This window comes from Podarcis erhardii (assembly GCF_964252035.2).
Source record: "Podarcis erhardii genome assembly, chromosome: 11".
Lineage (NCBI taxonomy): Eukaryota > Metazoa > Chordata > Lepidosauria > Squamata > Lacertidae > Podarcis > Podarcis erhardii.
The window spans coordinates 33,401,241-33,428,471 of NC_138501.1; the positions used below are offsets into that span (position 1 = coordinate 33,401,241).

At 42.4% G+C, this 27,231-nt stretch overlaps 1 protein-coding gene across 2 annotated transcripts in view; it reads left to right on the forward strand.

The window, feature by feature from the left end:
• The window catches only part of LOC309352331 (interleukin-6 receptor subunit beta-like), a 64,307-nt gene extending 37,314 nt beyond the window's left edge, over positions 1–26,993 (forward strand). Inside the window, exons 3-18 of one of the 2 annotated variants that reach the window (XM_081880727.1) lie at positions 1,556–1,606; positions 3,363–3,446; positions 3,867–3,917; positions 6,955–7,069; positions 11,040–11,212; positions 13,051–13,190; positions 13,980–14,121; positions 14,244–14,326; positions 15,212–15,428; positions 15,817–15,972; positions 17,813–17,932; positions 18,911–19,063; positions 19,856–19,999; positions 21,276–21,372; positions 25,019–25,100; positions 26,396–26,993. In XM_081880727.1, the coding sequence (XP_081736853.1) occupies positions 1,556–1,606; positions 3,363–3,446; positions 3,867–3,917; positions 6,955–7,069; positions 11,040–11,212; positions 13,051–13,190; positions 13,980–14,121; positions 14,244–14,326; positions 15,212–15,428; positions 15,817–15,972; positions 17,813–17,932; positions 18,911–19,063; positions 19,856–19,999; positions 21,276–21,372; positions 25,019–25,100; positions 26,396–26,890 (2,303 nt within the window). In that variant the 3' untranslated portion in view covers positions 26,891–26,993. Of the gene's footprint in view, positions 1–1,555; positions 1,607–3,362; positions 3,447–3,866; positions 3,918–6,954; positions 7,070–7,348; positions 7,420–11,039; positions 11,213–13,050; positions 13,191–13,979; positions 14,122–14,243; positions 14,327–15,211; positions 15,429–15,816; positions 15,973–17,812; positions 17,933–18,910; positions 19,064–19,855; positions 20,000–21,275; positions 21,373–25,018; positions 25,101–26,395 lie in introns of those variants that run through there. The other variant, XM_081880728.1, reaches the window with a different exon arrangement.
• The last annotated feature ends 238 nt before the right edge of the window (positions 26,994–27,231 follow it).

The following is a 27,231-nucleotide window of genomic DNA, read 5'->3' on the forward strand; positions in this document are numbered from 1 at the left end:
TATTTGGTCATTGTAGAAATGTGCAACTTGCGCAGGAGGCAGACAGTGGGGTCAAACACTCTAGCTCAGTGCTTGACGCCTGTTTTCATTGCCTTCCATGTGTTGGATCATGATTCTGCAGCAGGGGGGGTCTCTTGTATCTGTGAAGACTCCTCACACTTTTTGGAATGAGGACCTAGACAGACTCAGGCCCTCACACCTCCAATTTATAATATCAGGTAGCACAATTCAGAACGATCTATTCCTGAGAGCTGCTGCCAGTCAGAGTAGTCAATGCAGGGTTAGATGCAGTGCTTTTTTATATAGGAAAAAAATGGTGCCAGTACTCACCATGAAGTTGTTATAGCAAGTGCCACACTTTAAACATTTTTTGGGGGGGAGGGGAAGGTGCTGGTACTGCATACCCTTAAGTACCCTCAGGAAAAAAACTCAAATGTTAGGCAGCTTCAGATATTTTGGGGGGTGGGGGGCTGGAAGTTAAAGATACGCTCCCAGTACATTTCCGAGCACAATTCAAAGTGTTGGTGTTGACCTTTAAAATCCTAAACGGCCTCGGCCCAGTATACTTGAAGGAGCGTCTCCACTCCCATTGTTCTGCCCAGACACTGAGGTCCAGTGCCAAGGGCCTTCTGGCGGTTTCCTAACTGCAAGAAGCAAAGCTACAGGGAACCAGGCGGAGGGCCTTTTCAGTAGCGGCGCCCACCCTGTAGAATGCCCTCCCATCAGATGTCAAAGAGATAAACAGCTACCTGACATTTAGAAGACATCTGAAGGCAACCCTGTTCAGGGAAGTTTTTGATGTGTGACATTTTAAAGTATTTTTAATCTTTGTTGGAAGCCGCCCAGAGTGGTGGCTGGGGAGGCTCAGCCAGATGGGCGAGGTACAAATAATAATTTATTATTATTATTATTATTATTATTATTATTATTATTATTATTATTAGCAACAAGAGGCAACCCACAGAAGCTGTTCACAAATAAACTGGAGCGCTTGGTTAAATGCTATTGACACAGTGTGGGCAATTGAGTATAGATAAGCTCTCAGTTAAAAGCTGCCAGCACAGCCATGGAGCTTACTTGATGGCAAGTCACTGTAATGGTAGTGTCATAGGTTGACACTACTTGAACAAAGGAGGTTAGGCCCCTTGGAATCAAAGGATCCTTGCTTTCCTTCTGTCCACAGCAGTTTCATCTCTAGCTACCTGGTTTAAAGCAAACCATTCCCATTTTATCAAACCAGTCAAACACTCAACCTGCTAATCAGAACTGGACACATGGTTTTCAGTACCAAACATTGCTTGCAGGGCAAACCATTTGGGTGAAACTGCAAAATACAGTTCTGCCTTAAAGCAGGAAGGGATTTGCCACGTGCAGTGTACACAGGCCTGGAGGTCTTGTCAGGTTGTAAACATAGCTCAGATCTATGGTCTGGCTTTATACCTGAATTATCTCACCATCTTTCAGCCTAACCTGAAAAGATGGAATACAAATGTAATGGATCAATATACTGAAGCAAATGGAACTGAGTAATTACCCTTGTGCTTCTTTTTCAAAGGAGAAATGAGGCAGTGTTTATTCTTCGCAGTTTTGGCTTGGCTCCCAGTGGGTGAGTTATGATTCACTGCAAAACCCTTTGGATGAGGACAGTCTGTTTGGATATAGGATAGCTCTACCCCTTCAGGCAGCATATTGACTCGCAATTTAAGGGAGAGATAATATTGAGCAGCTGTCTAGAGTTTGATGCCCCTGTGCACCGCAACTCAGGCTGCTCCTTTGGGAGAGTATCCTAAGTGGACTCCTTTAGGGTGCAAGCCTGAAATGTGCATGCATACATGGCATGGATAGGGAACCTGTGACCATAGAGATGTTGTTGGACTCTAGTTCTCATTAGTCTCACCCCTAACCAGGTCCTCGTTAGTATAATGCTAAGTATCCCCGCCTGTCATTAGTCTCACCCAGCATGGCCAATGGCAAGGGATGATGGAGCTGGAGTTCCCCCATCACTGAGGTACACCATCATCTTAAAAGCATCATTTTTACAACTCCACACCCAAAATAGAATATCTGGGGTTGAATGTGAGCAAATTTTGATTCACAATTTGACGAAAGAAAGGCTTTCCCATGTATCTCAGATTACATTAAATCTGAAAAGAAAGCAGTAAAAATATAAGATTTTGTGGTTGAGATGAGCCTTCCCAAACTTAGGAACTTCCAGGTGTTTGTTCCCATCAGTCCCAACCAGCATGGCGAATGGTCACCTTAATGGGCATTGTCATCTAAAACAGGGCCTCCTGGCCTTTTTGGTATGAAGACGCAGTAGTCCAAATTTATTTGGCATGGTAACCCTTTGATTTATTGCCACTTGAATTTTTGACCTTAAGTCTTCAGCCACCATTAGTTTCATGCATTTTAACTGCAAGTTTGCCTGTTTTATAGCCATTACTTGAGGCATTTACTTAATATTGCTATTAACGTGGAATTCTTTGAAATATTTATAGTACTTACTAAGTTATTCATAGAACATCAATAATCTGATTGCTGGATATTGCTTAATATTCTGCTTTCAGAAATTTATTCTAAACACATATGGTTACATGAAGTATTAGTTGTTGCTAACTAATTATTTTAAATAATTCTATTCAGTATTGAGTTTATTTTAGCAAGAATCCATCAATGGCTAAGCTTAGCATTTTGCCAAGAAGTAGTCAACTTGGGTTTGATGGTTGTTGGACATGGCAACATTGCTGAAAAAAAATTCTGAAAAAAAACATATTTCATAAAGATGTGTACAAATGGCAGCAAAACAGAAATGGTTTCATTGAGTAATATTGGTAATATTAAGCCAAAATTTGCATAACTATACTTCAAACATTTATCTTTGAGGTTCCTATCACATGACAGTTCAATGCATAGTTCGTTTTCCACAGACAAAAATCACTTTGTGACATCACTGTCAGTTTCTTCGGCAGAAAAGCAGTGGACATATCACTATTACAGCTCACCTCTGATGCGCAGGTGCTGCCTTTGGTGCATGTGCATCACATGCAAGCTGCAATAGTCATTCAAAAACTCCCTCTGTGAGGATCTTGTGGCAAACTGTCACCGAATCTGCTGCCCAGCCACCAGAGAGTGGTTCTGAATGTAAGCCTGAAGCCCTTCGGGTGTTCAGTTTCAAGTGTCAACACAGCACTAAAATACACCAATAAAACAAAAAGTTATAAGCAGTGAACATCATCTGGAAGACCATAGGTTCCCCCCACCCATGATCTGGACCCTCCACCATAACAGCTGTTAGATAGGAATGTCTTCTGGTGGGAGCTGGTTGCTGCTATTCTGTACCTTATGATTATCTCTTTTCACAGCTTCCAGTTTCTGTGAGCGTAATGGCCTCTCTGTCTGGGGAGGCACAGGCTATGACTTCAATTGCTCCTCCTTGTCAACTCCAGGTAAGCGCCAGCCCAGCAGAAGCTAGTGCCTCATAGAACTAGTAGGGTTGGAGGCAAGGACTCCAACTAGGTGGACTCGGCGGTGTAAGAGTCAATAACAGACATAGCCAGCTAATTCTGCTTTTGTGACCCCCATCTTCCTCCTCCCATCTGAGTCCTACAACTAACAACCTACTCAACAAAACCGGGAATGATCAGCCAACCATATAAGGCCATGGCAAGAAAAGAAAAAAGAGTAGAAAGCTGTATATGTCCAGTTAGAAACAAGTCCAATTAAGTTCAGTGAGGCTTAGCTCCAGGTATAGGTGCATATACAGGATAAGGAAAGCTTTTCAAACATAATCTTAAAAGATGTGGGAGAGGACATTTTAGTTCCCATTTAAGGTCATTTCTTCAAACCTTGTTTTCTCTCTTTTATAGACGCCTCTGATTTCTCCTATTGTGGCTGGCCTTCGTGCACATTACATCCAGGTGAATGTCTTTGATTATCCATTACCCATGTAGACCCCAATACCATACCCCCACACACATTTTAGGAGGGAAATTTGGTGCACTCCTCCCCCTCCATCACCCACCCACTCCCTACCGCCAACCCCTTCCTTGCCCTTCCACTCACTGCCGCAAACCACTCGCTCATTCACCCCTTCCTACTACCTTTGTCCACTGTCTTCCACCTCCTCCTCTGCAGCCCTGGGAAATGCCACACAGACCAGCGTGACATATTGGGAGTTTGTCCCAATCTGTGCAGGGTCAGGAGATGCTGCACAGACCAAAACATCCTCCTCCTCCTTCTCCTCCAGCACTGTAGACATGCTTCCAGTAGTGCTGTGGCAGATGGAGGAAGAGGAGAGGTGTTGCACAAGGTCAAGGAAAGGTCCCCCCCCCCCATTTAGTCCCATGCTGTGGTATGTGCCAACTGACTTGAGCCATAGTGTGGAGCCAAAACTGTCCATCTTTTGGTCCCATGCTGCTCTGCTGCAGCCAGAGCACAGGAGTCAAAAATGGGACATCCAGGATTGGGATCAGAAGCTGCGGTGGCTTCCGTCAATATAGAACGTCCCACTTAGAGGGTATGCTGGCATTATAACTGGCATTGCTACTGTCACTCATGACATACTGAAGTAACTGCCAGGCCTCCAGGACCTGTGCTAGGCCTGATCATCATCATCATCATCCATTGCTCAGCATTGACTGGCTAGAAAGATCAAGACACCATTTAAATTTTTCCCTCAGCACTGGTCTGGGCTCCCTGGGGAGGGTTTAAATTCAATAAATAAATATTGATAAATAAATTGTGGGATATCACATGCAGGCTACCTGGTGTTGATCAGAGGAGCACAGGTACTGCGAGGTAAGCCAGCTTGGGGGTGGCTGCAGCCCTGTTGCAGAAGGGGGCCCTGCTAGTAGGAGGACTGTGCCAAAGAACTGTAGTGATACCAATGGTGTGTAGCTAGCACAAATTCTTCTTGGTCTCTGCAGTAGCTTGTGAAGAAATCTCAACAGCGTACCATATTTTCCAGTTGGCTCAGGCTTTAATAGTCCAATTGCGTAGAAATGTATGGTGGGGAACCCTATTTCATAGCTATCAATGTTTCCCTTTTTTAAAAGGAAATTCCCTTATTCTGAATAGGATTCCTCATGAGAAAAGGGGGAAATTGACAGCTATGCCCTATTTCCACTGGTAAAGAGACTAGGGGAGTAAAGTTACAGATAGGTAGCCGTGTTGGTCTGCCATAATCAAAACAAAATAAAAAAATTCCTTCCAGTAGCACCTTAAAGACCAACTAAGTTAGTTCTAGGTATGAGCTTTCGTGTGCATGCACACTTCTTCAGATACACTGAAACAGAAGTCACCAGACCCTTCTATATAGTGAGAAGGTGGGGAGGGGTATTACTCAGAAGGGTGGTGGGAATGGGTGATTGGCAGATAGCTGTGATGAGCCTGTTGACGACTCTTAACGACTGCAATAGGTCTTACAGGAAAAAGCAGGAGTAAAGATTCTTACTTCCCTTTCTGACTCATGAAAAACAAAGCCCACCTCAGGATTTCCCCCACCACCCAGAATTCTTATTCACCTATACGTTACAGAGGGCTGATAAGGACCCTCCATCATTCTGCCCGGACACTGAGGTCCAGCGCCGAGGGCCTTCTGGCGGTTCCCTCGCTACAAGAAGCCAAGTTACAGGGAACCAGGCAGAGGGCCTTCTCGGTAGGGGCACCCACCCTGTGGAACGCGCTCCCATCAGATGTCAAAGAGTTACAGAGGGCTGATAAGGACCCTCCATCATTCTGCCCGGACACTGAGGTCCAGCGCCGAGGGCCTTCTGGCGGTTCCCTCGCTACAAGAAGCCAAGTTACAGGGAACCAGGCAGAGGGTCTTCTCGGTAGGGGCACCCACCCTGTGGAACGCGCTCCCATCAGATGTCAAAGAGAAAAAATAACTACCAAACTTTTAGAAGACATCTGAAGGCAGCCCTGTTTAGGGAAGCTTTTAATGTTTAATAGGTTATTGTATTTTAGTGTTTTGTTGAAAGCTGCCCACAGTGGCTGGGGAAACCCAGCCAGATGGGTGGGGTATAAATAATAAATTATTATTATTATTATTATTATTCCTTGTCCAAAATGAGATATCAAGGGCTACAGGTAGTTTAAAAAACATTTTGTCCAGGTAATTCACAGGAAGCTCTAAAGTGAGTCATATTGTTCTGAAGGAAGCTAGATAATGCAGTGACAGAGAAGATTAGAATCTTGCAAGACTTTCACATTGCATGTCTGTCTTTTAATCAACCAGTGGGTAGTGGTTCTTAGAAACCACCCTCCAATTCCTGTGAATTCGCAGCCCACATATTCAAAAAGTGCTGAGGGGTAGCTTTGTTGATAGAGCACGAGACTCTTAACCTCAGGGTCTTGGGTTCTTTCAGGGCTGGAGTCAGATGCAGGTCAGCAGTCAAGGAAGCAGATCGCCTCCGTAGTTAGTGAAGTTAACTCTTTATTCAAGCAAACAAGCACACAACTCGACCTAATGGTCTTAGCGACACTCCCCAGCAGGTCTTGGTGTCCCACCACCAATCCCTTGGCTCTGAGCCTTCCTCCTCTGGGATTTGCCTTGTGGGTTCCTCTGCTGGTGTCTCCTACCACCATAGCTGTCAACGTTTCCCTTTTCTTGCGAGGAATCCTATTCGTAATAAGGGAATTTCCCTTTAAAAAAGGGAAACGTTGACAGCTATGTCCTACCACTCCTCTTCATCCAGCCTGACAGGCTCAAGCCCCACGATAGGTGAAGGATCCCTGCAGTTCAGGGAGTTAGACTAGATGACCCTCATGGTCCCTTCTGTGAATCTATGAAATTAGATGCAGCAGTAGCAGCTTATTTGCCAGGAGGTCAGGTGAGCATCTCTGCTCCACCATACTATTTGCTAGCAGTGACTCTTATGTCTACTGGCCACAATCTTCAAGATATACTTCTTCACCCCCTGATGGATGTGGTTGCTTGTTTTCATTTTTCAGATTGGCATGATTACCTGACATGCTACTACATCGAAGAGAAATTGATCCTGAATTGTTCCTGGTTGCCCCTACCCCATGCAACAGATTCTCTTGTGTATACTGTGTTTTTAAGATGGTAAGTCAAGGGAGAGGGAATTGGGAAATCAACTGCAATACGCACCAGAAGTTTGTTTTAAAAAAGAGTTTCAGAGGAAAGATTTTCCTCAAGATCTTAGCAGGTGAGAGGAAGGGTTAAAGGTCCCCTCCATGTCTCCTGTGGTTAGCTTCCCCAGCTGATACAATTATTATTTTTGAGAAAACCTGCTTGTTGAATGCAATGATGCATTTAGCATCACATGCATTTGGGGTCTCACTCTCCTAGATATATGTCTGCAGGGGTCTATGTTGTGGAGGACTGCCAGCTACCAGCATAGTGTACAAGATTTAGCAGTAAAGGGAGACCAAGTTAAAATTGGATGGCAAAATGTAAAGCTTGCTAGAAGGGAATTTACTAATGGACATCTACCAAAAGCAAACTATCACAATTAAATGGGTGTCCCTACTTCCCTTCTCCAATAAGTATCCTGTTTCAAGCTGAGCCCTTGTAAAACTCATCCCAGAGAGAGGGCTATTCAACACCTAAGCAATGCACACGTTAGATCACTGGCAAAGAAACAAAAGCCAATTTTCTGTCCTGAACCCCCGGCCTACCTGATGTCAAGTCCTGCTGGTGTATATATTATGTCAAGTCCAAAGTCCAACAGTCAGGAAACACAGTCCAGAGTCAAACCCAAAGCACCGTCCCATAGGGATCCCGGAGCATCCAATGTGAGCTCCATCAACATGGCAGTTGAGTAGCCACAGCACCTCAGCTCTGCCTCCATTTTGTACCTTGCCTGCTGACTGCAGCATTTGGGCTTGACAAGGCGTGTGACCCTCACGTGTTCCAAGCCTCCTCCAGCTCAGAAATCACACACCTCCTCCCTGAGCTGATGAGCCCCACCTGGGCTATGGGCCCATGCCTGCCTCAGTGTCTCAGGGCGCACCCCCTCCTACTGCTCCCCACGCCTCAGAGCCCACCTTGTTCATGGAGATGGGGGCCTCTCTGGCTCTGATGAGGGCTCCTGATTTTCCGGTCCCTGGACACTGAACCCCATCCCCTCGCCATCCTCTGTCATCCTGTGTGTACTTTCTGCAACCCCAGCCTCTCCCTTCCCATCCCCTCAGTGGGTCCCAGTCACAGCTGCCCCCCTCGTCAGGGTCCTCTTCCTCCTCCCCTTTGTCCTGCCAGTTCATTACACTTCTCATACACATAGAACCAGTCCAAGTTAATTCACAAAGTTTCTGTAAGCACACAATGGTTATGTGAGGCCTGAAAGTATTTGTGTACTGAGAGCCGAATGTTACACCTGTGTTAATTACATGATAGGGGATTTTAACCTTTTAATTCTGCTGCCAGTGGCAAGTGTTTCTGTCCCGCCCCAGGATGAATAGCAGCATGAGGGAGGGGTATTTTTTTCTGGGGCTACATACCCCCCCCCCCAACAGTCCCTATTTGGCCAGGACAGCAATGATTTTCTTCTCTCTGGGAAGAAAGAATACTTGAAGCTAATTTTCGTGGGTTTACTTTTCTTTGTAGCTTCTAAAATCCCTCTGTAGAAGGCTTCCTTTTTAAAACCCATCTAGAGTCCAGCCCACTCTTGCCTTGAGTGGTGTGTCAGTCATTGCCCACAAATATCAACAGCAAGAACTTCCCACTCCTTGTCCATGGCTGCAACAGAGCAACAAAGAAAGACAAAAGAAAAAGAAGGTGTCAATAAGACACAACTACTACTTCTCTCCCTTTCCCAATCCTGAGGTATCTCAAGCTTGGGAGGGACGTGGATCTGGTAGCCTCTCTCATCTTGGGAGGGACGTGGATCTGGTAGCCTCTCTCATCTTTCTCCTCCTTACCAGCCAGCACAAACAGCATTCAGCATCCTCCAGTAAACAAATAACCATTATTTAATTTAACCAATAAATAAATAGTTAACAAATACAGTGGTACCTTGGGTTAAGAACTTAATTCATTCTGGAGGTCTGTTCTTAACCTGAAACTGTTCTTAACCTGAGGTACCACTTTAGCTAATGGGGCCTCCCGCGGCCGCTGCACCGCTGACACACGATTTCTGTTCTCATCCTGAGGTAAAGTTCTTAACCTGAGGTACTATTTCTGGGTTAGCGGAGTCTGTAACCTGAAGCATCTGTAACCTGAAGCTTCTGTAACCCGAGGTACCACTGTAAAGGTTTAAACCATGAAACAGAACCATTAAAAAAAAAAAATCCCTTGCTGCAACTTCAAGCCACACAATTAAGGAAACATGTAGTTAGGCCCTGAGAAGACTGTTCAAGGGAGAGCAGCCACTGTGGGTCACTTGGATAGTGTTGTGTACGGGCTTCACACAAACGCCAGCAGAAGTGGTGCAAACATTACCTCTTAATGACAGTGTCACTTTTATTAGAACAAACTCTTCCTTCTGACCCATAAATAACCTCAGTGCTAATCAGTGCTTTTAAACTTTTCCTCTTTTTTGACAATGTGGATGACTCATTCAGAATGCTGGTTTGTGGTTGTGTTTAAGTGAAGGGTGCAGATGCTTCTTCAGAGACACAGCCCTTTTGCTCTGGCCTAGACTGTCTTGTTTTGGGTTTTTTGGTTCAGGTTTTCCCCCTGCTGACTAGTGCCATCAAGTAGTGCCTGGGAATGTTTTCGTAACAGAGTGAAGAAGTCTCCCTGTACAGTGGTGCCTCACAAGACGAAATTAATTCGTTCCGCGAGTTGCTTCGTCTTGCGATTTTTTTGTCTTGCGGAGCACGGATTCCCTGGGTATTAACAGCTTTAAGAAAAAGGAAACAAACCCACAAGACGTTTTTGTCTTGCGAAGCAAGCCCATAGGGAAAATCGTCTTGCGAAGCAACTCAAGAAACGAAAAACCCTTTCGTCTTGCGCGTTTTTCGTCTAGCGAGGCATTTGTCTTGCGAGGTACCACTGTATTGCCAAAGTCTCTCTAGAAAGAGTAAATGCTGCATGGCTAACTGCAGAGAACTTTCTTTTTAACTGGAACGCCCTCCCAGCAGACGTCAAGGCAATAAGCAACTATCTGACTTTTAGAAGACATCAGAAGGCAACCCTGTTTAGGGAAGTTTTTAATGTTTGGTGTTTTATCATGTTTTTAATATTCTGTCGGGAGCTGCCCAGAGTGGCTGGGAGAACCCAGACAGATGGGTGGGGTATAAATCATCATCATCATCATCATCATCATAACTGTTTAAAAAACAACAAACAAACAGATCCACTAAGTATGATCACTGGCTATTATCAATTTTATATATTTTTTTAAATAAATCATAGGCAGAACTAGGATTGGCTAAGCCAGGGGAAGCATCAGAGATGGAACCTGGACAGATCTGGTGAGCTTAGTATTTTAGCAGCTTTTGGGTAGAAGCTGGAATGATCTGTGTCATGGTAGAACCTAAAAATCTGGGAGCTTTCAAAGAGCATTGTGGATATAAGCTGAGGTGCTAAACATGGTGACCATTCATTTCAATGCTGTGTGAGAGAGCATAAAACAAAGACTGCAGTAGAGCAGGGATACTCTCCAGATCCTTTAGACTGTAACTCCCATCATCCCTGACCGTTGGCAATGTTGGCAAGGTAGGACTGATGCACGTTACAGTCCAAGAACATCTGAAGGGTACCACATTGACTGCCCTTGATTAGTAGAGAAAATTTAAGGCCCTCTCTCTTCAAACTTGGATGAGGCTCCTTACCTTCAAATCATCCTTTTTTCCCCATTTATAATTTACTGCAAACATCTAATGCATTTCTAAAAATACTTTCATGAAAAGGAGCACAATATTAATGTAGCATTTTAATGTTCCCAAGAGAAGGCAACTTTTAAAAGAAGACTATTTGGCTGCCAAAAAATTGGTCTTTTGATTGCATACTTCATTTTGTTTCCTATCTCTCTGTGAATTTGCCACTTATAGATCATCTGCTGTATTAAAACACGGAACGTATCTATGACGCATATTGAGTTTGCTTTATGCTTTCCTTTCCCCTGAAGGAAATTGGAAACAAAACAACACTGTGAAAAGGTGGAAACGACCTTGCCTCTTTTAACAAGAAGAAAGCATCATATTCGCATTCATGCAAACGTGACCATATGGGTATCAGGCCGCTATTCCCACCAGGGGTGTGTGACAACAAAGAAAATTTCATTCGTGCCCAGCAAAACAAGTACATTACATTTCTTCCATAGTCTGAAGCTGCAGATTTTATTGTAAAATAGTTCTGGTTTTGTTATTGTATTTTTTTTCCTAGGGCAGCAAACATGTTAGCCAGCAAATTCCAACACATGCAATTCTCTTTCACACTCACAGTTACCAGGCATAATTTTATGCAAGCCTGTCCTCCTACCCAGATACAATTTATATGGTGAGGCTTCATCACCAGATGGGGAAGAACTTTTTCTAGACCATTGAAAGAACTGAGTATAGTTAGCACAGAGATGAGAATATTAAGCAGGGGTGATATAATAGCAGTCATCATATAACTGAAGGGTATCTGGATTTGTTCACATTAGTGTCTTCAAACGCAGCAGGATCCCACCCCTAGCTGTGTTTAAAACTGTATTTGCACAGCTGTTCACTTCAGAGATGGGGCTGGAATGTCTTCACCTGGCATGCATGACCTTTTGGGTCCGTCCCCCATTACCGCTTACTGTGCATCCAGTTTTTGAATTGGTTTGATGGGTAAACCATATCAAACAGCAGTATTTGACAATAAATTACAGGATCAATATGGGCTGCGGCTATAACCTTTGCAGTGGAGCCCATTCAATCACCTCAGGTATAGATCCCTGTGGAACGCCCTCCCATCAGATGTCAAGGAAATACCGTATTTTTTGCACCATAACACTCACTTTTTTCCTTGTAAAAAGTAAGGGGAAATGTCTGTGCGTGTTATGGAGGGAATGCCTACGGGTGGCATGCCTCCGGATTTTCCTCCTCTAAAAACTACGTGCGTGTTATCGTCAGGTGCGTGTTATAGAGCGAAAAATACGGTAAGCTATCTGACTTTTAGAAGACATCTGAAGGCTGCCCTGTTTAGGGAAGTTTTTAATGTTTGATGTTTTATCTTTTTAAATGTTTTGTTAGGTGGGGTATAATAATATTATTATTATTATTATTATTATTATTATTATTATTATTATTACTATTTGTTTTTATTATACTACAATGCTAATTTTAAGGCATCCCAATTATAGCATCTGCTGGGGCATCTTATACTGCAACTCCTGCAGCCCCATAACTGTCAATTTTCAGATTTGAAAATTAAGGGATCAGCACCCTCGAAAATAAGGGATCAGCAGCCTCACCTGTCCCGGGGATAGTCTACGGGATATCTAACAATCCGGGATTAGCAGTGGGAAGCAGCGGGAAATGACGCTGGAATAAGGGAATTTCCCGCAAAAAAAGGGAAGTTTGACAGCTATGTGCAGCCCAAATGGTGCCAAACATATTGCTCTGCTTTCCTTTGGACCACATCAGTGAGGCCAAGAGGGGTCTTGTCATCTGGGCAGCCCAGGTCCTCCAGACACACTGCCCAGGCTTGCCCCCCAGAGAAGTCACTTTGAAGCCGCCTATGCAGCATTTTGACTTCACCCCTAGAAGCGCACTGCATTGTCTCTTGAGACAGATGAATGCCAACAACAACAAAGTGTGATAAAATGGTGCCCACTGCTAAGGTTATAGTGAATGTGTGCTGAAACCCTGCCCTTTTAAAAAAGATGGGGAAATGGAATAAAAACTCTAAGTGCATCTGCAGCTGCTGAAATTATGTTCTTTTTCTGTTCTGAAAACTGCCAGACTTTCTGTGGTCTTAAAAAAGGTGGAAGAACCCCAGGGAGAATATGGTCTGCTTATGATCAGATTATGGTGTTGTGTGGATGCCCCATTAAAAGTGAACGAAGCATGGCAATTCCACATTAAATGCCAAGTGCGGAAGCACCCTGTGACTAGGAGAAACTGCATGCAAATTATTTTCTATTTGGTTGTTTTGTTTTTGCATTTTAGAGAAATGTCCTTCACCCTTCAGAATAAGAGCTTATCAGTTGTTCCACAAACTAATAATTATGTGGGACTCACCAAGAGATATACTACAGTATGAACTGCAATACAAGGAAGAAATGCAAACAACCTCATCCTGGATATCAGTATGTAAATCAATAAGATCTGTATTAGAAAGCTTCTAGTGGGGTAATATGGGCTGCCATATGTCCAGATTTTCCCAGACATTGCCGGGATCTCAACAACTTTCGTGTTTTCTTTTTAAAAAGTGCAACAATTTGGGGGGTCTTCCGTAAAAAAGTCAACAACTTTTCTGGGTGTCCTGGTTTTTACTTTTTGAAATATGGCAAACCTATTCTTGTGAGCATCTAGTTTGGCCACTGTGAGAACAGAATACTGGACTAAATAGGCCTTTGGCCAGATCCTGCACAACTCTTCTTTTGTTCTTCACTATCAGAAAAATCTTAGCACTGACTTCCCCCTGAGTTTCTGCTGCACTTTCAATGTTGCTGAATTCAAATGTTGCAGGGGCTTTCTTACTTTATCTTCCTTTTATTGTTCCTACTGCTCATGTTTCAGTGGTTAAATTCAGGTGTCAAATTTATGATGCAGATTAAGCTGGCCTTTTGCTCAATTATTGCTTTGGTTGCTGGATTTGCAACTACTGTAATTCTTACAGAGCCTTTGATATGCCTCCAGCTGCATAGGGATTAATTGAAGGGTTTGGGATACTCCTCTCTAATGAAGGAATTTAAGAAGAGGTTGAAAAGCATGTGTAGAGTTATTCAGCCTGGATTTCATAACCCCGGACATCTCCTTCCTATCCCATTGGCACTGCCCTGCTAAACACTGATTGCCATTTTAATTAAGGCATCTGGCCTTTGGGAAGAACTCCAGCAGATAATCCGAGAATTATTAATTGTACTTATTTGCAGGTTCCTATAGAGAATGGGATCTTTAATGCAACTATCTTCAGTGTAAATATATCATCATCATATGTTGCTCGCCTCAGATGTAAACGCCCTGGTAAAAGTTGTTCTGTTTGTGCTTGGAGTGAAGAACTTATGATCCCACATAGTAAGTTCCATGCATATTAATTTAATCATGGGTGTATTTCAGTTGTTTGGCTTTGTTTAAGAATGAAATTCTGACTGTAAATATGCTTCTGGGTTTAAATTTCCCATGTTGTTATTTACCAGAGCTTACTGAAAAGCCAACCATTGTGGAAAATGCAACTGAAAAGATAGCACAAGGAAAAATAAGTATCTTTCTTAAATGGAAGGTAATGTATTATATTTTTAGGCTACTCTTCTTCCTTGGAGCTCAGGCAAAGCCCCATCCACTTATATCCTTACAGCAATCCTATCAGCTAGAATAGACAGGGGTGTTGAGTAGCCCAGAGACAGTCAGGCAACATAATTGCTCAGCAGAGATTTTAACTCCACTTTCAAAATTCTGTCTGCTATATCATAGGGTGTCTAGTTTGGACATATTTGATAAGTATTTTAAATTTGTGAAACGAATGTAACTAACAAACAGCTACTCTGTATTGTGGCTACATAAGTATTTTAAATTTGTGAAACGAATGTAACTAACAAACAGCTACTCTGTATTGTGGCTACAAGAACCAGGTCAGATGGAATGATCCAGTCCAACAAATCATCATGTGCCTTGTCTCAGTACCTTCTGGTTTATTTAACCAGTGTTTCTTGTGATGTCTGAATTAGAAATTAGTTTGAGCACTGCCAAGTAAGATTGGTCAAACCACAGTTTCCTAGTTTGGATATCTGGGAAACTGGTTCAACAGACCAAGGTGTATTGAGTTAAGGCTTGAGAGAAGGGAATGAAGGAGTCCAGAGGACTGCATAGGCACACGGTTGGTTGGTTGGTTGGTTGGTTGGTTGGTTGGTTGGTCAACAAACATTACATCTGAACCAAGCCATAGTAAGAGTCAGTAATAATGAAGGCTGTTATGTGATATTTACAAAACAGACAAGAAAATATATACAGAGATAAAATTGATACTAGAATTATATCTATCATAAAAAATTACGCTTTTATAATTTAGTTTGGTATGGGTTGCAGCTTTCACTGTGCCTGCAATATTTCATGTCATTTTATTTCTGGTGCATAATAACTGTTTAATGTTCATCTTTGCTTGTATTAGACAACACAAAGCAGGAATACCATTGGTTACAATATAAGCGTTGAAAGAATACCCTACTATTGCCGCCACATACGGACATACCTCAGCATAACAGAGAACTGGGTGCATCTGAATCTCTCCATGGCTTATTACAGAATCAAAATCTTTGCCTATAATGAGGCAGGAGAATCCCCTCCACTAACATACCTGATTCCAGATTTCACTGCAAAAGCAACGGGTAAAGTATTTTTCTGTCAAGAAGAATGCATAAAGAAAATATGGTGAAGAACCAAACTTCCCTTTTTTGAGTTTTGAAGCAGCATGAGTGGATTTCAATCAATGTGTTTGCTTGTTACACTATTTCTATCCGACTTACGTATCTGTCTGAACTCACTAAGGACACAATGCAGGGCTGGTTTCAGTGTGCTTAAGCCCATTAGAAGCAGCAGCTTGAGGGCACTTAATTGTGCCAATTGTGGACATCATGTGATGCTGAAACTATAAGATGAAATAGTGTTTACATGCCAGTGGACTCCCAAGTACATGTGTCGGAATGCCCATCCAAGAGGGGGTTGGGTTTTCTTAATGCTCTCAGTTATTTTTAATAGTTTCCTTTCCCATTGCAGATTTACCTGGCCAGTTCAACCTATCAAATCAGCAAAATTATTCTGTTATCACCTGGGATCTAAAACACAGTTCAGATTGCATTGTGATCGACTGGGGCACTGGATTAGAAGACATGAAGATTCATGTTTCTACTTGGAAAAATGAGATACGACTAGGTATTAAATCAATTTCTATAAAACTGACAAGCAGATGTATTTTCATTGTTTGCTTCTAAACACTTAAAATAATCAGACATAAATAATCTGTTAACTACTTCACTTGGGTTCTGATCATGTTGAACAGTTCATGAACCAGGATAACAACGTAGGAGGGGCGATTCTGGATCAGACCAAAGACCCATTTTGTTCTCACAGGTGGCTATGGGACAGACATGAGCAGAATAGCATTCTCAGACTTATATTCCCCAGCATCTTGTTTTAAGAGGCACTGTACGTCTGACACTTACATAGTCATAATAACTTTGCCAACCTTATCCTCTGTTTCATGGTAGCAAATTCCATCGTTTCACTGTGTGTTTTGTAAAATACTTTTCATCTGACCTGAATGGTCAACCCTTCAGCTTTGTTGGAAAACCCCCGATTCTAGCATTAGGAGAGACAAGCTTCTCCTTATCCACTTCCTCCATACTCTCAGTGTGTGTCTTCATTTGCACTAGCAGTGCACTGTGCTGTGCAGTGCAGTGTGATTAAGGCCATTGAAAGCAAACTTCATTTATGGCCTTGGAAACCTGCTTTGACATGTGGATCTCCTTTCCTGGGCTATTTATAATTTGATCAGCGGATCTTATTTTCAAAATTGCTAGCTATATTTTATCCAAGAAAACCAGGGCATTATAATACAACCAGAAACACAAGCACTGTCAGAGCCATCTGTCAAGCAAGCCCAAACAGACTTTGCAGATTTCAGATTTTCGGCAAATTTCGTAGGTGTAGAAACAAGTTTTCAAACAGAACTGGACAATAGAAAGCAAGTGCAGTTGCTGTGCATCATCTGCTTCTGTGAAGCTTGCACTGAAATCCTGCATAGTATTGGATGAAATGTGCAATGCCAAAGCCAAAGGCACAAACCTCAATGAATCCAAAGTATATCCAGTCACTATTCACTTTTGTTTTCTTTCTTGCTCTGTCCTGCTTTCCCTTTTCATCATCCCAGCCACTAACAACAAATTCCAGTTTCAGAAAAAGTACCATCAATAGTGGTTAGATGAAAAACAACAGATATATCAAAGCCCCCACACTGTGCCTGCTCATTAGCAAGCCATGGGGGAAATATTTATACATTTCAGACACAGCAGAACAACAATATACATAGATAAGAAGATTCCCTTTGCCCACAGCCACCTAGTGCCATGAAGTGTACTTACTGTCCTGTCACAGGCTAGATAGCTTTTCCTCATCTTCCTGAAAATGTGTCCTTGCAAAGCCCAATAATAATTCCTTAGCTTGTTGTACGAAGACCATCTGATTTATCTGCAAAGAACCTCTAATTCAGGGACGTTTTGCAGGACTCTCTTTCTGCATATTGATAGGGATCGCACAGGTGATTCTAGCAAACAGATCAATCGGGATTAGCCGTAATGTACCTTGGAAGGCATCTGATCTGAGGTTGCCATCAATTATTCATCCCCTGTTTTCCTTGACCTTCTTTTATTACATGTTCATCCCCTTCAGGTTGCTTTTTTTAAAGCTTCCGGAACAAGAAAAATCCATACTTGAACCATCAGGAGTAAAGTCATTTTCGTTTCCCCACAGTATCTCAACCTTGTAGATGTAGCAAGCTTAGCATATTTTGAAAAGCAAGGCCATCTGCTATATAATGCCATCTGATTTAAACAATTGAACACTCGCATTATCTGAAGGTGGATGGGAATGCACGTATATCCAACAAATTCATGTGCACGGTCTTCTTAGATTCCTGGGTTTCAGGTGTACGTGTGGCAGAATTATGTTATGAATTATACATTTGCAAGTGGCAATGTCTGTGTCTACCATCTAGATGGCCTCCAACCGTATAAGTTATATAAAGTAACATTTCATGCATTTGACTGTCAGTGTGAGGATTTCATGAAACGTGAATGGACGCTGGCCAGGACTTACTTCTATGCAGTGGAAGGAGGTATATCTTCGTATTTTTCTAATATAATTTCTTCTTATTTCTATTCCAACTTTTAATAAGTACTCATAAGGGTTCTACTGCAATGAGTGGACACTAACCTAAGGCAGGGGTAACCAACATGTTGCCCTCCAGATGTTGTGGACTACAACTCCTACCACCCATAACCATTGGCCATGTTGACTGGGTCTTGTGGGAACTGTAGTCCAAAACACCTGGAGAGAGCCATGTTAACTACACTGATGTAAGTGTATACTCCACACTATAATGGACTTGTTTAGGGCATTTGATGAAGTTAGTTCCCCAATTTAATCATTATTTAATAATTCAATTATTATTCAATTATTTTATTTATATCCCCCCCCCCCGCGTTTCCATAAAACATTATTCTGCTCTATTCTTTTTCAAACATCCTGATATTCCTTCAGTTCTGCTGCATCAGAACTCTGGTAGGAATTTTGGAATAATGGAAATGGGAGTTTGCATATGCTTTCTCACTGTGAATAAGGGTGGACATCACAATAAATCATGGTTTATTGTTGCATGATCTGGACATAGTGGTGGACTGCATGTTGGCCAGTAAACTGAGCTTGAACCCTGGGGAAATGCAGGCGCTGTGGGTGGGTGGCTCCCATGTCTAGGAGATGGGCCAGTCAGCTGTTCTGAACGGGGTTGCGCTCCCTCTGAAAGAGTATGTTCATAGTTTGAGGATGCCCCTGGAGACATCTTCAACACTGGAGGCCCAGGTAACCTCAGTGGCTAGGAGTGCCTTTTACTACCCACAGCTGGGATACCAACTATGGCCATTCTTGCACAGGGATAGTCTGACCACTGATTCATGCATTTGGGGCAGACCAAAGCCTTGGTGTCCACCAGTCAGTAGAGGGCAAGTCCAAGATGGCAGCAAATGCATAAAACTAGCTGAGGAAAGTTAGTTTGGGAGAAAAAAACCCTCAACTAATTTGGAGACTCTCTTTTAAGTTCCCCAAAAAGGTCCAGCTAATGTAACCGTTCCAGTTGTGACGAAGCAGTCAGCTGTTGTGAAATGGGATGCCATACCTACAGAAGAGTGCTTAGGATTCCTTCTGGGTTACAGAATTTGCTACACTGAGATCTTGAAAAACCTCTCTGTGGGTAGGTCACTTTGTTGACTGGACGTTATCATTGAAAGATTTGTCATCTAGTTCACACTCAAAAGCAGCATTTTGTTTCTAAATTGAAAAACGTTGGAGGAAATTGCACATGGCTGTGGCTAATGGGAGTTGTAGTCCAATAATATCTGAAGGATGAAAACATTCCCATCACTAGACTAGAGTAAAAAAATGCCAAAACTGATATAATTATAGTCACCAAGGCTCCTTTATCTATCAACAACCAGACATTTATTGTGGCACCTTTGAATGCTCAAAGCACTTCCTCTATTTCTTCAGAGAAATGTCACAACAGTCCTGTAAAGCAGATCATGTACTCTCATTTCCATATTGCAGATGCAGAGTTGAGGCTGAGAGAGAGTGGCTTTCCTAAGGTTCCCTGCTGAGTTCATGGCAGGGACAACAAGATCCATACTGAGAACATTCTTTCTTCAATAGTCAGAACAACTAACTATTATAGAAAGTGTTTAATTGCAGAAGCCTGGTGGGAAACAAGTGCTTTCAGCAAACGTTTAAAGGTCAACATAGAAGGTGCCTGCTGAATTTCTGTTGGAAGAGCATTCAACAGGGCTTGGTCTATGATGCTAAAGGCTCAGTTCGTGTCTATCTCAAATGAGCCTCACCAACTCATGAGAAAAACCAGTGATGCTCCTACAGATGATCTCAGTGCCTGAACTGGGATAAATTCTGTATATATCTATACAGAGGTATTGAAATCTTATATTGGACTCATGATCTGTCATAGCATTTTGATTTCTTCCCTCTTGTGTTCCAGCTGTTACTGTCAGTGCTTCAACTCAGCAGTACCTCATAACGGGACTTACGGCAAAAACTCTTTATAGAGTGCAGACCTCAGGACTCACCAGTAAGGGAGAAGGAGCTCAAAGCCAGCCACAGATTTTTACTACCCTGAAATATGGTATTGCGAAGGTTTTAAGAATTTGTTTATTTTTATTTTTCAATATAAATATTGTCAGGATGGATAAGTGTGTCAAGCAATTAAAGCAGTAGGTGGCATCTAATCCCACTTCCTCTCATGAATACTGGGGCACCCCATTTTTGCTGAGCACTTAAGCTCTCTGCCCCATTCCCAGAGCAACTCCCAAGGACTGAGATTACCTCTGTAGCAGATTAGGATGTGGCACAGAGGGCTGGTGGAGGTGGGGGTGTCAGCAGAACAAATAGGTGTCCCCATATAACATAAGCAGAAATGCCACTCACCTCAGCCTAGATGACCATTGAAGTAGACAGTCCTTCCATTTCTACCTGAATTATTTGTATGGGGAAGTACTGCATTTAATTTTGCATTCCTATTAGTATATACAGTGGTACCTCGAGTTACATACGCTTCAGGTTACATACGCTTCAGGTTACAGACTCTGCTAACCCAGAAATAGTGCTTCAGGTTAAGAACTTTGCTTCAGGATGAGAGCAGAAATCGTGCTCCGGCGGCGTGGCAGCAGCAGGAGGCCCCATTAGCTAAAGTGGTGCTTCAGGTTAAGAACAGTTTCAGGTTAAGTATAGACCTCCAGAACGAATTAAGTACTTAACCTGAGGTACCACTGTACCCTCAATTTTAGCCTGGAGGAAATAAGCGCTGCACCCATTTGATTTATAGCCACAGCAGCCACAAATGAGTCAGGAAGGTGTGGTCATAATAAGCGTAAGCCCCCATTCCACACAAATGGATCCCTTGGAATGTATTTCTTCTTCGTTTTTAATTGACTAGGACACAATATTAGATGGAAAGGAATAGGCATTTATGCTGACAGAGGGAAGTTGACCCTGAAAAGCTTTCTAGCTAGGGGACATATTTATAATATCCTCTGTTTCCACTATTCAGGCTGTGAGTTCCGTTACTTCTGTATTCAAAAACAGCATCGCACGCAAGTGAGAGCGATCAGCAAGCCTGGGGGAATCCAAAGGGAGAGACCCCCCCCAAAACAGCCCAGTAAAAACTGGGTGTGCTCAGAGGCCAAAGGATGCTGGCTGGCTAGAGTGGGATAGCTAGAACACTGAACAGAAGCACTTCACGCTGCAAAATTTAGCTTGACATCTCTCTAGAGGCCTCCTTGAAAATTGTCAAGGAGGTTCCATTAGCCCTCTGTGCAAATGGTTCAATTGTCAAATGATATTTGTTAAGCAGTTTTCCAATACGTAATCTAAACGAGTGTTGTGAACATTCCAATCATCAGATCCTGGGGAGTTTGAAGGAAGTGTGGCTGGCCTCTGTCTTGGCCTCATGGTGACCATGGCTGCCATTGGCATGCTTTGTTCCCTGATACTTAAAAGGTAAGAGAGTTTCCTTGCCTTGCATATTTTCATCTAGCCTATATTACTTATTAAGGGACGTGCGGGTGGCGCTGTGGTCTAAGCCACAGAGCCTAGGACTTGCCAATCAGAAGGTCGGTGGTTCGAATCCTCACGACGGGGTGAGCTCCCGTTGTTCGATCCCAGCTCCTGCTCACCTAGCAGTTCGAAAGCACATCAAAGTGCAAGTAGATAAATAGGTACTGCTCTGGCGGGAAGGTAAATGGCGTTTCCATGCGCTGCTCTGGTTCGCCAGAAGCGACTTAGTCATGCTGGCCACATGACCCGGAAGCTGTCTGCAGACAAACGCTGGCTCCCTTGGCCAATAAAGCGAGATGAGCGCCGCAACCCCAGAGTCGGTTGCGGTATATTACTTATTAAGCACAAGTAGGCAACATGGTTAGAGCCAATATTGTCTGGTGGTTAGAGAGTTGGAGCGGGTCTTCCAGGGAGTCATCTACTAAACCTCTGTCAGTTCACTCTCATTATGTTTCCCTTCTATGAAACCACCCTGAGATCTATGGGTATAAGACAATATACAAATTTAATAAATAAAAAACAAAAAAAGGACACTGACCAAAAAGTAACAGTGACCTACAATACAGGATTGTTTGTGAGAAATATAAAGGTTCTAAAGCACTTGGCATTAGCAAATTATAAACCGCCTATTCCTTAAGGCCATGAAATGTGCAAGTTTATCCGTGAAAATCACCATACTGTGACAGATAGGAGTAAATTATTTGCTGAGAACAACCTTTGGTCTGGAGATTCAGGTCTGAAAGAGCAAATCGTCTGATGCGTTTAAAATATTTTTTTAAAAAAAAGTTTACTGAAAGCTTTTTTTAAAAAAAATGAACATTCAAATAACATTTAGAATAAATACATGCCCAAGGGACGGGCTTATTAACTGAGTGTAGTTTTAATCTGTTTTACTATTTTAACTATTGCATGTTTTGAAGTATGGTTGTGTTTCCCCTGCCTCAATTTATAAAACATCGCATTTTTTGCTCTATAAGACGCACCTTGTTTTTAGCGGAGGAAAACAAGAAAAATAATATTCTGAATCAAATGTTGTTGAAGAGGCTTTGCACGGCTATCCCTAAGCCAGAACAGCAAGCGGGATTGCTGCACACCATACTCTCTCCCTTTATTTTTTAAACTTTTTAGATGGAAAAAGCATAGAGGGATAGGAAGCTAAAAAGCCACCAGTGCAGCAATCCTGCTTGCTGTTCTGGCTTCAGGGAAAGCTGTACAGCCTGCTTTCGCTCCGTAAGACGCACACACATTTCCCCTTACTTTTTAGGAGGGAAAAAGTGCATCTTATAGAGCGAAAAATGCGGTAAATAAATAAAATAATAGTTCCCAGGATCTTTGCACTCTTTGGCTGGAACACTGGAAACCAGAAGTAGGTTTTACTCCTTAGTGAACAATAAAGAAGATAACTGCCTGCCTTTTTTAAATGTAACTCTGTTCCTCATTTCCCTTTACCATTCCATGGTTGGTCAGGGGAGGATTTGATTCTGCTGAACCCAAAGGGTGCTCATCAATGGTTCCTCTTCATCCTGGAGAAGAGTGACTAGTGGGGTGCCACAGGGTTCTGTCTTGGGCCCGGTCTTATTCAACATCTTTATCAACGACTTGGATGATGGACTCAAGGGCATCCTGATCAAGTTTGCAGATGACACCAAACTGGGAGGGGTGGCTAACACCCCAGAGGACAGGATCACACTTCAAAACGACCTTGACAGATTAGAGAACTGGGCCAAAACAAACAAGATGAATTTTAATAGGGAGAAATGTAAAGTATTGCACTTGGGCAAAAAAAATGAGAGGCACAAATACAAGATGGGTGACACCTGGCTTGAGAGCAGTACATGCGAAAAGGATCTAGGAGTCTTGGTTGACCACAAACTTGACATGAGCCAACAGTGTGACGCGGCAGCTAAAAAAGCCAATGCAATTCTGGGCTGCATCAATAGGAGTATAGCATCTAGATCAAGGGAAGTAATAGTGCCACTGTATTCTGCTCTGGTCAGACCTCACCTGGAGTACTGTGTCCAGTTCTGGGCACCACAGTTCAAGAAGGACACTGACAAACTGGAACGTGTCCAGAGGAGGGCAACCAAAATGGTCAAAGGCCTGGAAACGATGCCTTATGAGGAACGGCTAAGGGAGCTGGGCATGTTTAGCCTGGAGAAGAGGAGGTTAAGGGGTGATATGATAGCCATGTTCAAATATATAAAAGGATGTCACATAGAGGAAGGAGAAAGGTTGTTTTCTGCTGCTCCAGAGAAGCGGACACGGAGCAATGGATCCAAACTACAAGAAAGAAGATTCCACCTAAACATTAGGAAGAACTTCCTGACAGTGAGAGCTGTTCGACAGTGGAATTTGCTGCCAAGGAGTGTGGTGGAGTCTCCTTCTTTGGAGGTCTTTAAGCAGAGGCTTGACGACCATATGTCAGGAGTACTCTGATGGTGTTTCCTGCTTGGCAGGGGGTTGGACTCGATGGCCCTTGTGGTCTCTTCCAACTCTATGATTCTATGATTCTATGATTCTATGATTCAAAGTCCCCTTCTTCCCTGGACACCATACTCTCTCCCTTTATTTTTAAAACTTTTTAGATGGAAAAAGCATAGAGGAATAGGAAGCTAAAAAGCCACCAGAGCTTAGGAAGGAGCAATAACCCCATCATGGATCCTCTCCCTCATCTCATAGGATTTTTCTGTCTGACAAGGAGAATATTCTTTTGTTCTGAGTGATTATTTGGGAATTACTCTGTGTTTTCTCCTTTAGGCTTAAGAATTGTGTTTTCCTGTTCCCTTTGGGTTTCTTTTCCAAAACCCACCCACCACATAAATGGTTACCCAAAGCAGTTAAAACTGCCCCTTGGCACTTGGTCTTTCAACTGTTCAGGGCACCACACAAAAATCCTGGTACAAATGTTGCAGAAAGGCTGTTGTTGACCCCATTTCTGCCAATTCGCTCCCCTTTCTTTCAAACATTTCTAAACTGCCTTTCATCAAAAATTCCAGAGTGGTTTACAGTTCGTAAATACCAACACAATGAAAAAAATTACCGTATTTTTTGCACCATAACACTCACGTTTTTCCTCCTAGAAAGTAAGGGGAAATGTCTGTGCGTGTTATGGAGCGAATGCCTGTGGGTGGCGGGGGAGAATCTGCTGCAGTCGTGAGCAGAGGATCCATGGTTCCCCTTCCTTCTCTCCTCCGTGGTTACAAAGCATGGATCCACATGGATCCTCGGGATTTTTGCATTGGGCTACTCCAAACTCACTGTCAGATCACATGTCTGTGGCCACAGCATGAACCACAAAAATCATATATCCACTATTTCGTTTAGAATATTTTTTCCCCTTGTTTTCCTCCTCTAAAAACTATGTGCGTGTTATGGTCTGGTGCGTGTTATAGAGCGAAAAATACGGGTAATTAATCTTAAACACAGTAAAAACAGTAGCCAAGCAACGGGGTGTATTGATGACCAGCAAAGATGTGGGTGAACGTTAAGTGTCTGACCAATATAGACGTCAGAATGGAGCTTGGGCAACTTTTAAGATGTTAATAAATGACTATGCTCTTACAAGCTTAAACAAAATTTGTCCTTGCAGATCAAGAAGGCTATGTTGGCCAGCTGTACCAAATCCAAAATATAGCGCTGCTCTGCTGAGTATGGAGAGAACCACACCAGTGGTATGCAAATACTGTTTTGAAGCGTTACATTACCATTTATTACTACCTACTTCTCTGTATATGTTTCTGTTATAGTTAAGGTAGAAAGGTAAAAAAGAAAAGAAAAAAGAGGTTGCTATTTGGTTGTTAGCCGCCCTGGGGAGGGCTGGGGAGGGCGGGGTATAAATAAAAATTTGTTGTTGTTGTTGTTGTTGTTAAAACCAGAGTTATAATGCAATCAAACATCAGACAAGTGTGACATCATCAGGACCCATCTGCTTTTAGAGATAGCATGTCTCTAAACACTAGTTGCTAGGGATCTCTGACCACTGAATTGGTTTCCTATAGGGACCTGGTTGGGCACTGTGAGAGCAGAATGCTTGACTAGATGGGCCTTTCATCCAGCAGGGCTTTTATTGTGTTTTTATTTCTGGATCATAAATTTGATTTTCTCATGCAGTCACCTGCAGGAGTACACACACAGAAAGGCTATAATAAATGCAGGACAATACCAGCATGCTGGGGTCATTTTCACATAAGGGTTTATTCCTAACCCATGCGCCATTGCCCAAAGCAATTATAGCTGAACTATTCATTTGCAGCTTTTTATCTGCTGAGTTTATTTAATCGGTATATAAAAGCCTACATTTTTTAAAAAGAAAAATTGTATATGTTGTCTATTGAACATTGACATCTGATTTTATGCAAACACTGCAAGTTAAAATGGTTCTAGCCAGCTCTGCTGTACTGTTTTTAATACATGATTGGGAGCCGCCCAGAGTGGCGGGGGAAACTCAGCCAGATGGGCAGGGTATAAATAATAAATTTAATAATAATAATAATAATAATAATAATAATAATAATAATAATAAATTATTATTATTATTATAGGTCAACAAGAAAGGGAAGGCGAAACCTAGGCTGCATTGAAGGGGACAATGGAAGATTAATTCAGTTTGCTTAATATAGTACAGTATATAGGGAGTGAATAAACTCACCTACTCCCTACTGGAAAATTCTGTTATGTATGGGTGAATGGTATAACCTAGCAAACTTTTTCAGCAGGGGGCCAGTCCTCTGTCCCTCAGAACTTGTGGGGGCCTGACTATATTTTGAAAAAAAATAATGAACAAATTCCTATGCCCCACAAATAACCCAGAGATGCATTTTAAATAAAAGCACACATTCTACTCATGTAAAAACACGCTGATTCATTTACCATTTAGTGCACTTTTCAATTGGGGTCATAGCAAGGAACCAAACAAAACCGTAACAAGACTATGAATTGTCTTATGTTTCAACTGTTTTATGTCCAGGTTCTTCTGGGACCCAGTTTACAGACTCCATCACAAGCATATAATGAAGCCAATGAGCTTTATGTGGTAGATGATTCAGAGACACTGTTAAGACAAGGATCCCTTTCTCCAGGCACAGCTACAATGGCTTCCACAGTTGCAAGGCAAATACTGGACACTACTCTGAATCCTTTGAAAATCCCTGACCAAGTCAGCGGTGGCGAGAAGGGAAAGGTTGGAGTTCACACTGATTATATTGGTGTGGCTGTCAGTCAGAGAGCCATGCAGAAACTCTCAACACATCTCCCCAAAGGAGCAGCCCATCTAGAGAGGACGTTGATCAACAAATCAAGAAGGCAACCAGCAGAACACACTGCTCAAAATCCTTTAATGCCAAGCCAGGGGCTGCTTAGTCCAGCAACTTTGTCCTTAGAAAGCAGGTCAAAATTTGAGCAAAATCATCATGAACCACCTTGTTGTGATGAACAGCAATTAAAAGACAGATTCTGGCAGTAGGGCATGTCATTTTAGGGGTGAAACTTTTGCAAGTATATTCAGTGAGGGGTCTAAAAATATGTTATTGGCATGAGGAATTAAAATCTGCTATTAGTTTTGTGATTGGACGTTTAGGTTTTTTATGCAATTTTGCACAATGTTTCACACACACACACAAAAAGAAGACAAGTTTAAAATTATTGGAAATTCCACAAAAAATGTAAAATGTCTATTTTACTGTAGTCACTTACCAAGCAAAACTAAATTATATCAGTTTAATCAAAATATATTTTGAATTCCCAAGTCACGTTGCAACTTTTCAGCACCCTTCATTTTTGGAATTTGAAAGTTGGAAAATTCAA